The following is a 16,178-nucleotide window of genomic DNA, read 5'->3' as shown; positions in this document are numbered from 1 at the left end:
TTTGTTCTGTTGGTTTCTAGGGACAACTTGGTGACATTTCTTAAATTCCTTAAATGTTCTTTAGAAAATTACCTAAGTGTAAGATGTGTTCGATACATATTGCTACTGTGTTTCGTGAGACAGTTGATCTTTACTACTCCCCTGCTAATTATATTTCGAATGGATTGTGTCCTCCAACGTATTGCACATATTTGCCATGTAATGTCCACAGCTCTGTACTTCAGAAACTTTTTCGGCAGAGGGCATCCTGCATCGATGGCGTTGGGTCGATATCCCTCGAAGGCCTCCGTCAAGGGCGACATCACCGGATGTTATAAATGGGACGCACAGCGCCCGTAGCCTCAGTTCAGTTTTTTCTGAAAACGTGTTTGCTTCGGAGACTCAGCGTACCTCGTGTATTCCTCGGGGAAAATGTCGTCTTCTTCGACCCCTCCGACTCTGCGGTCTGGCTTCAAGACTTGCCTGGACTGCAAGTCTAAGATGTTGATTACCGACCCGCATTGCATTTGTTTGTGGTGCTTGGGCGAGAGCCATGACACCGACGACTGTTCTTAATGCCAGTTGCTGACTGCTAAGGCCTTGCAGAAGCGTAAGGGGAAGCTTCTGGTAGATGGGGGTTCTAAACCCAGTAAGTCCCGTAAATCTAATGGGATTTCCACCGACGATTCGAAAGATGACTCTGTCGGAAGGGGTCCCGGGGATCTTGGTCCCAGAGTGGTTCCCGCCATTCGTCGTCCTCGTCTCAGCAGTCCAGGAAGCGCCGTCACTCCTCGGAAGATGGCGCTGCAAGGAAAGTGGCTCTAAGAAAATAAGTCCTCGACTCCGGAGGAATGGGCTGCCTTCAGGGAGCAGATGCTGGCAATTTTCCAATCCCAGGGCACAGTTCTGTCCGCGCCTTCTGATGAAGCTGGCAAGGAACGGTCTCGATCCGTGGCTCTTACGCCTTCGGGCTCAGGTCCTCAGCGTGATCCTCATCGGGAACCTTCGAGGTCCCATTCGGACAACGCTCTGGAGGGTCGCAAGAGATGTGCTTCCAGGTCTCGGTCCACGTCACCAGCAAGACCGCAGAAACCTAGTAAGGGCTTGAGGTTGATGTCGACTCCGTCGGTGCCGTGTCCATCGGATGCAGCCGTCGGCGACACCGAAGCCATCGGTGCCCTCGACGCCTTGGGGGCCTTTTGGCTGAAATTTGCTGACGGAGATCGCTGGTACTGTGGATCCTCCAAGGAAGCCTACTTCCAAGTCTGAGAGGCCTGTTAAGGACTCAAGACCCTCTACTTTCCCGAGACAGGACTTTTACCTCCCTCTAGATGACATCTATGAGGAGAGGTCAGATTTAGATTTTGGCCCTGTTGAGCCTGATGTGGCTCTTGTCTTTTCAGGGGATAGTCAATTGGAAGAGTTCATGCAATCTCTTCCTGATGCCTGCGGCTTGGACACTTCTCCTGAGGTGGTGTTTGGTCGGCCTGAGCCTGGAGCTCATGCTGAGTCGTCCTATAGGAGACTGATGGGCCAGGGTCACTGAATATCTTGGTTGGTCCAGTCCTCCTGAAGCTTTTATTCGGGATGACCTAATGAATATTTTGGATCAAGGTCCGTCCTCTGACCCAGTGTTGTATATCTGAAAGGCGCAGGAATCCCCGCTCTCTGGATTAGGGTATTGGCATCAAAACTAGTCTCAGAAAAAAGATCCAGAGGATACAATTTGAAAGGCTCGTATTAAGGGTTTTATTAAGCATAATACATTTATTATTGTGTGAGTTTAACCACAATTTAATTTGCACTCAAGCAATTATTTATTTAACATGGCAGGAGAATTCTTTTTAAAAAAACACATCGTTCCATAAAATCCATAATATTAAATCATTCATACATTCATCCACATCCATACGGCATACATAAATTAATTCGTACACATCAATAAGTACAAGATAAAACACATAACAAATATCACAATTCATCAACAATTCAATTATTCTACAAGAAATATTTTGTGCAAAACAAAGAGCATGGCCACAGTGGTTTTTGTAGGTGGTCAGCAGTTAGGATAGGCAAAGAATGGAAGATCTTCACAAATGGCCTTATCCTGGATTTCTCTACCGGTTTCGACGTGTTAACGTTGTTTGTGTTACGTCTTCATCAGGAGATGATAATATATTTTCTAAAAACAAAACCAGTATAAACACATAATTTTCCCTAAAGAGATATAAGAACAGTGGAGAGGAAGAAAAAATGAGAAAGTGCAAATGCATAACTTCACCGTGTTCAAATTTGGAGTAGAATAATCTACTATTGTCCTGCTCATACCCTCAAATATATATATCTGGGGTTAACAAAAGGCGTCGTGTAGGGAGTGCTACCAACAGAGATCAGTGTCCCTGGACAAGGCTGGAATAGATCATGACTCGAAACAGACCAATTGTGATGCAAAGAGAAGCGTAAACCATGTACGGAGTGACAGCCCAAATTGTGAAGTCTGTACAGTTTTTTAGACAACCCCATACACTAACCTTGGAACCACCAACAAGTCAATCCGTGGTGTGTATTTATAAAGAACTGAAAACGCTGTCATAAAGATTGGCAGCGTTCAAATCAGAGTTCCTGCTTGGCAGATAGCTGCACTTGGTGCTCCAATCTGTAGGGGTTTTAAAATGAGAAGAAGAAATCAGGGACCCTCTGTCAAGGAGTCAAAGCACATATTTTGCATGTGAGATTGCAAAATCAGAGTCAGAAAATCAGGAAAGATGTCGAAGGCCAACAATGGTCTTACACAAGAAAACCGAGTCACGATGGTACTGTGAGTGGTGCTGGTGACGCACCTCACAAGATGTTTTTTGAGGCAGATGCTGCAGTTACAGGAAGAATGGAGCCTGGATGTGACTTATTTCGGCAGCCACAGCGGAAGAAAAAGAAAGAGAAGAACAAAACTAATAAATAGTTGTACTCTCAGCAAGGAAGAGTGTAAAAAAGGATTTAAGAAAAAAAGTTTAACAAAGAAAGATTTGTGATATAATTAGTGTCATGATTTAGGGTCAAGTTGGTTATTATCTAAGGAAAGCCAAATGGGCATTACAATAATGATGCTAAATTGGGCTTATCAAAGCGGAACAATCCGTGTTTAAAGCATATATCAGCTAAATAGCTGCATATGCCAAATGGGCAACAAAGATGCATCCAATTAAATTAGACTAACTTACTTAAGGTAATCACGGTGTTCAGGCATGAATGTATGCCCAACTTACCTGAAGCTGACATCCGCTGATGCGATGGAACTATCCACGGGTAAAATCACGCACTCAAACTTTCCCGGACCTTCTCTGGGGACAGAAAACGTGCATCTGACTGACAGAGCTGTTGGAGCGTTTAACGCACACAATCATCACGTGATCATGTTACGCAGCGTCCTTTGGGCGTCCACAAGCTGTTAAGCAGCTGATTGTACAAATGCGTGACTTAAGCATTTCACAAACAATGTGGAAAAACTGTGCAGCATATATACCGTGCTATTATAGGGAAACACTAAAGTTCCCAAACATTCCAAAACGTGTCCAAGGGAACACGTTAACCCCAGATGTATAATCACCACCAATCGGCGACTTGATTAGAACGCGAAACTTAAGCCTTCCCCCTAATCACCTAATTTCAGACTCCACGGCATCTCCTGTATCCCGCACCTAATCACGTGAGAAACCTCCTCGACATTATCTACACTGGCCCCAGCAGCACCGCCACAGAAGTCGGCACGGCCACACAAAGCCGCGAAAAAGACTCGGCACCATACAAAAACAACCCGGCGCCAGCTCGAGGAATGACCCAGTGTTACCTTTTCATTTGACGTTGCAGAAAAGGGTGGCGGCTGCTTGGCAGACACCGGAATCTCTTCCGGCATCCAACAAATCCGGCATCCAACAAAAAAATACTGCCCTTCTGGTAGCGATCCCAGCTACATTTCATCTCACCCCACTCCCGAGAGTTTGGTGGTTCAGGCGGCTACGGCCACCTCGAGGCAGGCGGCGTACCCTACCATCCCTCGTGATAGGGAGGGCAAACGTTGCGGCGGTTGGGCACGCAAGTTGTTTACTGCAAGGGAGTATGGCGCTAAAGTCGGCCAACTCCACTAGTTCCTTGGCAAGATTTTTACACACACTGTGGAATTGTTCATCTTGGGGCTGAGCATATTCTTGAAGGGGAAGAAAGGGGGAGGGGTTCCTTGCTCTCGTGCAAGATGGCAAGGATGCCATGTGTGAATCCCTTCAGTCGGGTTTGGACATGGCCAACAGTATTAGCAAGTCCATGGCTGCGAGCACCGTTATACGCAGATTTGCGTGGTTGCGGAAGTCTGATTTTGCTCCGGATGTGCAAGCCCGTCTTTTGAACATGCCCTTTGATGGCACGCATTTGTTTGGCTCAGGCAGCTGCCTCTTTGCCTTCAGGCGCTGCCGCAGCCGCTCCAAAGCAGTCATGAGGCCATGTTCCATGGTTCGCAAGTTGGGGGCAGACTGTCTCAGCATCTTGAAGAATGGCGAGCTATTACTTCGGATGAGTTTGTTCTGGATACCATAACCCACGGCTACTGCCTTCCCTTCCTAAAGCAGCCTCACGACAATCCACCGGGGAATCTCTTTGAAGCTTCCAGATCCGCTCCTCGTGCATGAAATCCTGACCCTGCTGGAGAAAGGCGCTATAGAACTGGTGCATGTAGCTGAGAGGAACAAGGGATGCTTTTCCCCATATTTTTTTATTCCAAAGAAGGATGGGGGATTGAGACCCATCTCGGACTTGCGTTGGTTGAACAAGCTTCTCAGGAAGGACAAGTTCAAGATGGTCACTCTTTATCAAGTCCTACAGGCCCTTAGTCTCCAGGATTGGTTGGTGTCTCTGGAACTACAGGATGCTTACTTTCATGTGTCGATTCATCCAAAGCACAGAGTACCTGAGGTTTGAGGCTGGCAGCTTGCACTTTTGGGTCCTGCCATTCGATTGACCTCCACCCTGACGGTCTTCACCAAGCTGATGGTGGTGATGGCAGCGTATCTCAGGTGAGGGGGGGAATTCACGTCTACCCCTACCTGGACAACTGTCTGATCCGTGCGCGTTCTCCCGAGCAAGCAACAGATCATCTCGGTCTCACCTGCCGCTCCCTCCACAAGCTGGGCTTCTCACTCAATTTCAAGAAGTCGCATCTGACACCTTCCCAACAGCTCCAGCACATCGGGGCTGTGTTGGACACGTCCTTGGAAGTGCTGCCCTCCCAAGGTGAGGGCTCATCACATTGTGCAGATGGTGGACAAGTTTCAACATGCCCAGCGTCTCCTGACTTTCGAATTCTTAAGGTTGCTCGGCCTCATGGCATCCTGCATTTTTCTGGTGCTATAGGCCAGGCTGAGGATGAGATCCCTGCAATGGGTCCTCAAGATGCAGTGGTCACAGTTCTCAGGCAAGATGTCGGATCCCGTTCAGATTTTAATCCGTCTCCCAGGATCTTCTATGGTAGGCCAACGAGGGGAACCTGATGAAGGAGGAGCCGTTTTGGCCACTCTCGCCGGAAGTGATTGTAGTGACAGATGCTTCCCTCACAGGATGGAGAGCTCATGCCGACGATCTGACCGCCAGCGGTTGTCTGTTTCTGTCGGAGTCCAAACTCCACATCAACCTGTTAGAGCTGAGGGCCATCAGGCTCGCCCTGAAGGCTGTTCTGCCATCTGTGCGGGGGAAGAGTGTCCTGATCATGACGGACAATACAGTGGCCATGCGTTACCTCAACAAAAAAGGGCGGGGGCTAGGGTCACTCCCGTTGTGCAGAGGGGCAATGCAGCTCTGGTTCTGGGTAATCCAGCAGGGGATTTCGCTCTCAGCAGTTTATCTGGCCGGAGAGGACAATGCGGCGGCGGATGCTCTGAGCAGGCAGAGCACGATCTCTCACAAAGTCCTTCTGGAGATCACCGCCCTTTGGGTAACCCCCTCAAGTGGATCTATTCGCCACCAGTGCTAATCAGAAGTGCAAGAGCTTCTGCTTAAGGGAATTTCCTCCGAGAGGAGCCTTAGAAGACTCATTCGTAGTGGATTGGTCATTCTCACTTCTGTACGCGTTTTCTCCAGTCCCCGTTATTCCTCAAGTGTTAAGGTGGTTACGGAGCCCACATGATCCTCATTGCTCCGGATTGGGCCAGGAGAGCTTGGTTCCCGGACCTTCTAGAATTGTCCATCTGCCCTCCGCGCCGTCTTCCCTACCGATAGGATCTGCTTTATTGCAAGAGGCAGGGGAGGGTGGGGGTGTGTGTGTGGTTCTCCATCTAGAGGAAGACTCTCAACCTTCACGCTTGGTATCTGAAAGGTTGAGGTATAAGGATTGGGACTTTGCGGATGACGTGATGGAGGTGTTGCTTTCGGCCAGGCGGCTGGCAACCAAAGCCCTGTACCGTTGGCATAAGTTTTGCGACTGGTGCAGCGGTCAAAATGTTGATCCTTTTCAGTGTTCCATTCCCGTGGTTCTGTCTTTCTTGCTTTCTTTGGCCCACAGGGGCCTTCAAGTAGGTACCATTAAGGGTTACCTGGCGGCGCCGTCTATCTTCAAGTGCTCGTCTGAAGAATGTTATTCCGTTAAGATTCCTTTGATTTCCCAATTTCTTAAAGGGCTCACTAATGTGTTCCCACAGTCTCCATTGCAGGTGCCTTTTTGGGATCTGAATTTGGTCTTGAAATTCCTGATGGGTGATCCGTTTCAACCTTTGTACTCTTGTCCTTTGAGACTATTCTCTTTCAAGACAGTCTTCTTGGATGCGGTTACTTCCGCTCGCAGAGTGAATTGCAGGAACTTTTATCTAAGCTGCCCTTTACTGTGTTCGGCAAGGATAGGATTGTACTGAGCGTACGTCCTTCCTTTCTACCTAAGGTAGTGTCTGAATTTCATTTAAGCCACAAAGTGGTTCTTCCGTCTTTCTATCTTCCTACTCATCCTGGTAAGGAAGAGGAGCGACTCCATAGGCTGGACCCTAGGAGAGCTCTGAGCTTTTATATTCCTAGGATGTCCAGGGTCAGAGTGGACGATCAACTCTTTGTGGGGTATGCTGGACGCCGATTGGGCCAGGCTGTTACCAAACAGACCTTGTCCAGGTGGATAATACTCGCCATTACTGATTGTTACTGATTGGCGGGCAAGGACCCTCCTGATGGGTTACAAGCTCATTCCACTAGTGGCGTGGCTACTTCTCCACAGCCCTGCAGCAGGGAGTTCCTAATAAGAATATTTGTGATTCAGCCACATGGGCTTCTATCCACTACTTTGTTAAACATTACTCCCTGGATACACTCCATGGTCAAGCTATGGCCTTTGGTAAGGCGGTTCTTTATTCTGCCATCTGATTGGGTACTCTAAATTCTTTTCCCTCCTCCATTTTCTGGTACTGCTTGGGAGTCTGTCAAAGATGTGGAATACGTTGAAGGACACAATCCATTCAAAGAACAAGTTACTTGGCAACTGCTAACGTTCTTTCGATTGGATGTTCCTCCAACGTATTCCACATCGCCCTCCCAGCTTGCCCGACTGTAGAATTTCCTATGCTTTTGCAAATTACGTTTCTGCAAGGCTCTGTGCAGTCAAGCAGGCATTGGATATGTGCATGTCACATGTTATGGAGGAAAAAACAAACTGAGGCTACGGCGCCGTGCGTCCCATTTATAACATGCAGTGACATCGCCCTCGACGGAGGCCTTTGAGGGACTTCGACCTGACACCATTGACGCAGGACGCCCTCTGCCGTAATATTTCCAAAGTACACAGCTGTGGACATTACATGTCAAAGATGTGGAATACTTTGGAGGAACATCCATTCGAAAGAATGTTACCAGTTGATAAGTAATTTGTTCTTTGGTTGGTGTAAAAATCACAGTTCAACACTTTATGAAGCCATTTAAAGTATTTAAGATTGTACTAGCCTCTATTTTCCTAGTGGGCTTTAAATGTGTTGTGGGTGTTTTATAGACCATTTACTATTATTAAAATACATAGGCTATCTTTAGTACATGCATACAACTTTGTATTTCTTGATCTTTACCTTACACTAAAGAGTATAGTTTTCAGTAAGTGAATAATACTTTGTGTGCTTCTGGGTTGACCAACTGTTCTTTGACCATCTCATACACATCCTAAAAGTGAAGGTTGGCTTCTCTGTCAAGCTTCCATTGGGTAGTCTGTAACTTTGTAAATCCCCTGTCTCTAACTAGAGGATAGTTAGTCTTTCAAAGCCCTCAACAGGACACTTGAAACATCTCCCTAACTGACACATTGCACTGTTTTCAATCAATCATTTGACTTTCAGGTGGTTATTCAAGCTATTCAGGTCTTATTTATGCAACATAATTGAAAAGTAGCCGCAGCCTATTTTGACCGTGTATGCCAGGTATTTTTCCTCAAAGTCCTTATGCTCTAGGACATTAAATATATTTTGTGATTTTAAAGTCTTTTCTTTGTAAACTCTCTGCAACTCTTTACTTTAAGAATTAAGTCGAAACATGGCAAAGGTTCTGGACCAAGAAAGAGATGCATGGATTCATCAGATGAGGAAGACGATGACGATTATGACAAGAGAATATCACGTCGCCAAACTGCCTCAAACGTGTGTTACAAAGAAGATGAAGAAATGAAAACAGACTCTGATGATTTGCTTGTAGCCTGTGGGGCTGATGTTCCACAGCCTGATGAAGATGAGTTTGAAACAATTGAAAGAGTTATGGAATCGCGCATTGGACGCAAAGGAGGTATTTATCTTTTGAAATTACATGTTTTAAACGTTCTCCCCCTTAATCTTCCTCCTGCACCTAAATGTGTTATTGTGTAGTTCTGCTCTCTGGAATGGGACTTTGTTTTTAGTCATTTGCTGTTTGGGTATGCTTATGCCACTGGTCACTTTAACACAGTGCTTCTTTTTTTTTATATATCTGTGGGAATGCAATGTGCTGTGTTAAGATGGGTGGGACGAATTAACTTCTACCATGTAGGACTACAAGGATGAACAGAAGCTTAAGAGCGTACGTAGTCCTCACACTTCTACAAACTAAGAGCAAACAGGCTCAGTAAACCAAGCATAGCCTCCTCCTTTTGTGGTAACGTGTATTGAGGGAAGGTTACACTTTCAAGAGGGGTGTGAATGAGGTTCAATAGCAACCCAAACAGCCAAGTATAACAGTCCAAAAATAAAGGAATGTTCAATGAAGGTGCTATAACCAGTTGGTGGCGAAACACATTACATGCACCCTCTGCTGCCTGCTTACTGTGCTTATTGAATAAAATTGCTTTCTACGCTCCACGTGAGTTTTGGGCTCTATATGTCAGCGCACGAGTGTGGTCCAGGAAATGGTTGAGTGTCTTCATATTTGAATATATATTTCTGGAGCTTGTGGATCTGCGTAGATCACATGCTCTGCATAGTCCGACATCTAGTGGAAGTCGCAGAGTATTAAAAGATTTATTTTTGAAGCTCAAAAACAGACATCGACAGGATGCGTTTATTAATACTATCCCTAGTGTGACGTGTACTGTACCCATGGTCCTTCACGCGTCAAGATCGCTCATATTGTATTTTCCTTCCATCGTAGTCTGTCGCAGACATGGACATCCCCTTCTATTTTCGCCCATCTGCCCTTTTAAAATATAATGGACAAAACTCCATTTAAATATTGCCTCTCCTGTCACTGTAAAGTCCCATGGAATTACATGTTCCAAGTGTGCAATCACTGTCTCCCGAGGGATCACGCCGAAAAGGATTGTAAATCCTGCCATCTTTTCCGGCCTAAAACCCTGAAGGATTGGAAGATGAAACGCTGGGCCGCTCACGCTATGCAGGTCGAGGCCTCCATAGACTTAATGGAAGACTCCAGCAATGGCAGTCTCAGGGTCTGTCAGAACCCCAGGTGCGTGCCCCCGACTCAGAGAAGCAGGCCAGCAGTCCTGTGATGGAGAAGACGGCCAGGGCCCTCTCAAACACACTAAGGACATATCCATTGACCGACTCTTGGTGACACCGTTGAGTGTCGAGGCCCATGTCGTGACCAGGGATGAAGCCTCTGGTTCCTCACTGTCCTCTGGGCCCTCGCGCGCACTTTTGCCTCCTGCCAGTTCCCGAAAGCGAAGATCGGTTCGGAAACCGCATAAAAAAGGCCCTTCTTTCGTGCACCGAAGAACAGGCGGCGAAAGCCATTTCGGCGTCCCCAATGAAAACGCCAAAAATGCAAGCGATAATTAAGAAACACGTTGGTGCTTCACTACTCAAAGCAAGGTAGCCGAAAAAAGTTTTGACGCCCTTGACCCCAAAGGACACCTAGGCAGAGTTTTCTAACCCCACAGACTCCCTCTCTGGGGCTTTGCGCGATAAGGTTACCACACCCCCCTCGCCCACGCTTGTTAGATGTCACTGCCTCCCAGGCCCCTGACATTTCGGGCTTCCCGCCCTCATGCCATTTTAAACCTGAGCAATGTAATACATTTTTTGGCATAATGTCCTGTTTCGTAGACTTCGTGGACCGACACCCCGACCAATTGATAGTTCTAAGAGACGCCGCACAGCCAGGGGCATCAGCAGAGCCACCCCCTGCTTAAAAATCACACCTTGAGCCACAGCCAAGCACCTCTGCTCTAGGCACTCCTCCCTAAGCATTCCAAGACCCCTCTCTGGACTCATATTATGACGACCAAACAGGCCCAGGGTCTCAGGGTGACCTCTATGGCTAAGACTAATTTTATGACGCTGTTGACATTTGCATAGTACAGTCGGCGGACCAGCCGGTAGCAGATTCTCCGGTTGACAACCAGTAAAACGAACTGCTGCTAAAGGCGGCGCAACATTTCAAAACTGACACTCCGGAGACACAGGTCGACAAGGACTGAGTGGAAGATATCCTGGTGCACAAGAAGGCCACCACCCAGTTTATACCTTTCCTGATATCGATCCAGAGACTTGTCCAACAATCCCTACTAACGCCTTATTTTACCAGGGCGGTCAACCCAAGGATAGAGTAGCTATTGAGACCCGCACCTAATGACCCGCTGTATATTGGGGCCAGCTCAGACCAGATTCCCTAGTGGTCACTACCACCAGAAAAAGGGCAGGCACTCCCCTACCATCAGCAGAAGCCCCGCCAGACAAGGAGAACAACAAGATGTATACGTTTGGGAGAAAGATCGCCGCCTCTGCAGCATACAAGAATTGCTAACAATACTATACTAGTAGCTAGTTATGGCTGCCACAAATGGGATGAGCTGGAACGACAAATAGAAAGTCCTAGAATCACTAAAGGCTCAACTGCTTAAAACCACCTCAAAGGGCAAACAAATCTAGAACTGCATCCTGAAGAACAATCTTGATGTGGGGGATAACTCAGGATGCAAGATAGCAGAGGGAGCCATCATTAAGCAACAGGCAGTCAGTGTTTAAGCTAGAGGCTCGAGCAACCCTCTTAAATGCCAATAGAGCCAAATGTATTATTTGGGAAGGCCGTAGAGGACTCTCTCAGGAGTGCCAAGGACGAGTACAACACTCTTTAAATCCCTTGGGCAGTTTACTAACAGACCTTATTTCCAACTGGGTTCCCTAAACTGTAGGATTTCGGGGCTAGGGTGCGCAACGCTCCTCAGGCTACTCTCAGGGAGGGTCCTGGGACCAGTCACAAGACCAAGGTTCCTCGTCCAACTTTCAAAGTGGTTGTTTCAAACTGGTCAGAGGCAGGGGCAGAAACTCACCTGGGAGAGTCTCAGCCCCTCCCAAACAATGACATGCCGTTTCAGGTACCTTCACATGCCACTCCAGTAGGAGGCCGAATCACCCAATTCACCCACGCATGGGAGGGGATATTTTCAGACCAGTGGGTGTTGTCTACCGTGAGAGGCGGTTATTGTAGTACAAAGACCACCCTACCGCCTGCCGAGACCGATGAAGATGACAGCAGAAGAACAAACAATACTGCTGGAGGAAATAAAGGCGCTACTCGACGAGGACGCCATAGAGATTGTCCCGGCAAACAAGGTAAACAAGGGTATTTATTCAAGGTACTTCCTTGTGCCAAAGAAAGACGTTACCATGCGCCCCACAAACGTTTCGCTTGACCACGCTCCTGGAGGTGATTCCAATCCTGAAACGGGGAGACTACATGACGACGTTGGACATGAAAGATGCATACTTTCGTACTTCAATGCACCATGTGCACAGAAAAATGCCCTTTTCAGGATGACTGGAGCATACTACCAGTTCAGAGTACTTGAATTCGGCATCGCCTCAGCACCAAGAGTATTCACTAAGGTGCTCATAGTAGTGGCGGCACACCTGCGCAGAAACTCCATCCCAGTATACCCTTATCTGGACAAATTTGAGGGGATTCCTTAGTGATTAGCCAGTGCTAATCACTGAGGAATCCCCTCAAATTTGCAAATTAAATACGCAAAAGTCTATTCCCCAGCCAAATAAAAAAGATTCTTGGGGCTATTCTAAACACAAAGGAGGAGCTGGCATTCCCCTTAAACGGGAGAGGATGAAATATGCTGTTCAGGTACCTCAATACAAGGTTGGTCGCCAGATAACTGTATGCGAAGCAATGCATTTGCTCGGGATCAAGGCCTCTTGCATTCATTTAGTTCCTCGAGTGCGCCTGTGTTCAGTGCGGGAATGGTTTGCGGAACACTGGTCTCAGGCAAGTGGACAGTGGGACGATCTAGTAGTTTCTCTAGCCCTGGTCCAGGCTATTTGCTGGTGGTCCAAGGGCAACCGGTTAAAAGGAAAACCTTTTCACACACTACCAGCTCAAGCGAGCCAAACTACAGATACCCCACCACACAGCCCATGGACATTGGACACACGCTACTGCCCAAAGATATATCAACTTCCTGGAACTCTTGGCAGTCCTCAATGCTCTTCAGGCCTTTCAACATCTCAAGGGTTAGACGGTGTAGGTCCTCACAGACAGCACCACAGCCATGCTCTCTCTAAACAAGCAGGGAGGCTCACGCTCTATAAGTCTGTCCAAGCTATCCCAAAAAATATGGAAGTGGGTACTCAAGCGGGACATGTTCTAGACATCTCAACATGTTTCAGGGAACGCAATTCTCAAGCAGACACTCTAAGCAGACACCCTCTACCAGAAGAACACGATTGCCAACTCGACAGATAGCCTAGACAGAATATTCACACTATGGGGTCAACCCCCACTAGACTTGTTTGCCACAAAGCTAAACACACAATGCCCAGATTTCACGTTCAGGTTTCCCCAACTACGGTTCAATGGGAACGTCCTGTGGATGAACTTTTTAGGAATATTTGACCACGGGTCAGGGGGGAGGGCGGTGAGGGGCATTGAGCCAAGTCGAACACTAGCCAACCACCCACCAAGGCATAGTCTTAACAAGAAGAACGCATCCTGTTGGAAGAAATCAAAGCACTGCTACTAAAGGACGCCATAGAAATCGTGCCGGCAAACCAGGTAAACAAGGGTATTTATTCAATGTACTTCCTTGTGCCGAAAAAAGACCTAACAATGCACCCTGTCTTAGACCTGCACCCTGCAAACACCTATGCCAAGCCACAAGAATTCTGCATGACAACGCTACAGGAAGTAACCCCACTGCTGAAACGGGGACTACATGGAAACCTTGGATATGAAAGATGCATACTTTCATATTTCAATGTTCTCAGCGCACAGAAGATTCTTGAGCTTCAAAATAGCGAACCAACACTACCAATACACAGTGCTACCCTTCTGCATAGCCTCCGCTCCAAGGGTATTCACCAAGGTACTAGTGGTAGTGGCAGTGCATATACGCAGAGAATCAATCCCATTGTACCCTTATCTGGATGACTGGCTGATAACAGGGGATTCTGATGCTTGTTAATCTGCTTAGATTCACATGCTGTGCATATGGTCCGACATCCAGTGGTAACCGCAGAGTATTGCATCTTGTCTTTCGGGGGACCGAAAGGGGACTTCGGCATAGGCGTGTCTGAAACACTATCCCTATCGTGACGTGTGTAGTACCCAAAATCCCTCACGCGCCGAGGTCCCTCAGATTGTTTTTTTCCGCCCAGATAACTGGTCGCCCTATAGCGGAGCGCTTCATGAGACATTGTTTATCTTACCGAATTGTCGGTTTAATCCCCGTTAAGTCACTTCGCTTATCAAGAACATCTTCGACGAAGACTACGGGGGTACCGTCTACGGCTGTGGATTCCGACACCTAAGATCCGGCGTTCGGACCTCCATGTGGTCGGGCCTTCTGGCCGGCCTACACAGTAGGGAGAGTGGGCTTGGGGTTTGCCATACCGCTATGATGTCTTTCCTCTTTTCCACTTCTTTCCTTTTTGGTCTGGTCACCCTACCCTTCTGCTATGGAAAGGACTCCATTTAGATTCTGCCCTCGGTGAAGGGTCAGATATCCGTGGAAAGACAAGCACACTTCGTATACGCTTGTCTCCTCCTAGAGCACTAAAGCGGTGTTCGGCATTAAACTCCTAAATTTAATCCCTTAAGGAGTGCCCTTTGAAGCGGTGGGCCGCGTACGGTATGTCACGCGTGGAGCCTCCCTCCCCTGCCGCGACACCAGCCGAAAGTGACGGGGGTACATCGGATGACCAAACGTCCAACGCAGATGTTGTAGACCTTGAGGCAGACGATTCTAGAGCCGCCCGTCCCGACCCTTTCAGGCTCGACTCCGGTCTTGCTACAGGGACCACACCCGGTGACAAAACACACAACCCAAGCGCCCTCCTCGACGACCTCGTCGAAGAAGGCGCAAGCGCCATCGGATCGATTTGATCCGAAGCCTTCCCCGCATCCGCAGCAGCGCATGACGACTGGGCTTAATAAACATAACAAAGGCGCGACTCCCCAAACTACACACGCCGAAGTTTCTGAACAAGAAACTTCGACGAGTTTCAAGGGTTCCAAGGCCCGTGCAGGCCCGAAAACTACAAGTAGGCCTCTAACTACGAGTAGGCCTCTACCCGAGAAACCATCATCGGAGGCTTTGTCCCCCGAAGATTCAGTAACCATCAGTAAGAGTATCAATAGGATTGCTACGGCGGTGGGCCTAGTACCGGTTTCGCCCACAGTTATGGGCCAATCCGCCGAAAGGTTTTCCACAGTTTTGGAAGACGATCCTGAGGACTCTTACGAAGAGAGCCAGGTACCCCTCTTGCACCCTGAGGAGATCCTCTGAATGCCTTAGGGCGGAGGACCCTGTTCCTGCTCAGCTGGGTCCATTTTGGTCATCCAAGTGGACTACGGAACAATTTAAGGGGTATATGGATCGGCTGGAGCAGGTTTTCGGGGCTTCTGATCAACCTCCGCCGAAAAAAGCTTTGGTAGACCCTAACCCTCACACACGAGTTGCCCAACACCTAGATGTTCAACACTATTTTGATTATCAAGAAGATGTCCAGAAAGACACGTATAGAGACATCTATACAGAAGAAGAGGAGACTTCTTTTCTGGACAATTATGGGGAAGACCAAGGCGCAACAGACAACTGGGAGGACACCCAGCAGGACGATCACAATTCTGATATCGTTTGCCTCGACTCTTCCCCATCCACACCGGTTCGGCAAGCTCCCCCAGTGGATGATCAAATGGCTTTCAACAACACGTTGAAAAAAGCAGCGGAATTCTTTAAAATTGCCACGCTTGAGGCATTGCCTGAACAGGATTTCGCAGAAAACATTAATGACAAGCCTGCGGCTAGCCAGTCTATTCCCCTCTTGAGCTCTGTAAAGAGACGGCTGGCCCCTTTACTCACACCCGCTCAGACTAGGGCTGTGAATCCAAGGGTCGAAAAACTCTTCCGGCCCTCCCCCACCGACCCGCTTTATATCAAAGGACACGCAATCCCGGACTCGCTGGTGGTGACCAACACTCGCAAGAGAGCAGGGGTTCCCCTTGCCAGAGCCAAGCTTCTCGCCATTGTCTCCGAGGGCAAACTTGCCAATCAAAATGTTGTAAAGAATACCCTGGACTCCGCAGAGACAGCAGGCAGGTCTCTCGCGGAGGGTACTCTCCTAAAGAGACACACGTGGCTGCGCACGTCGGGTTTCAGGCCTGAGACCCAGACATCCATCATCAATAAACCCATTGAAGAGGCCAACCTCTTCGGAAAGGTGGTAGACGATGCGTTGGAGACAGCCAAGAAGGAGCATGAGACTATT

The 16,178-nt window shown here is 48.0% G+C and overlaps 1 protein-coding gene across 1 annotated transcript in view; it reads left to right on the top strand.

The window, feature by feature from the left end:
- CHD1 (chromodomain helicase DNA binding protein 1) overlaps nucleotides 1-16,178 on the top strand; it is a 2,212,767-nt gene that overhangs the window by 371,831 nt on the left and 1,824,758 nt on the right. The window contains exon 7 of the mRNA XM_069625454.1: nucleotides 8,498-8,757. Coding sequence (XP_069481555.1) covers nucleotides 8,498-8,757 — 260 coding nt within the window. The remainder of the gene's footprint in view (nucleotides 1-8,497; nucleotides 8,758-16,178) is intronic.

The sequence above is a fragment of the Ambystoma mexicanum genome, chromosome 6p (assembly GCF_040938575.1).
Source record: "Ambystoma mexicanum isolate Mex_15411 chromosome 6p, UKY_AmexF1_1, whole genome shotgun sequence".
Classification (NCBI taxonomy): Eukaryota; Metazoa; Chordata; class Amphibia; order Caudata; family Ambystomatidae; genus Ambystoma; species Ambystoma mexicanum.
The sequence above is the reverse complement of the archived record's forward strand: the minus strand, read 5'-3'. Positions and strand labels throughout refer to the sequence as shown.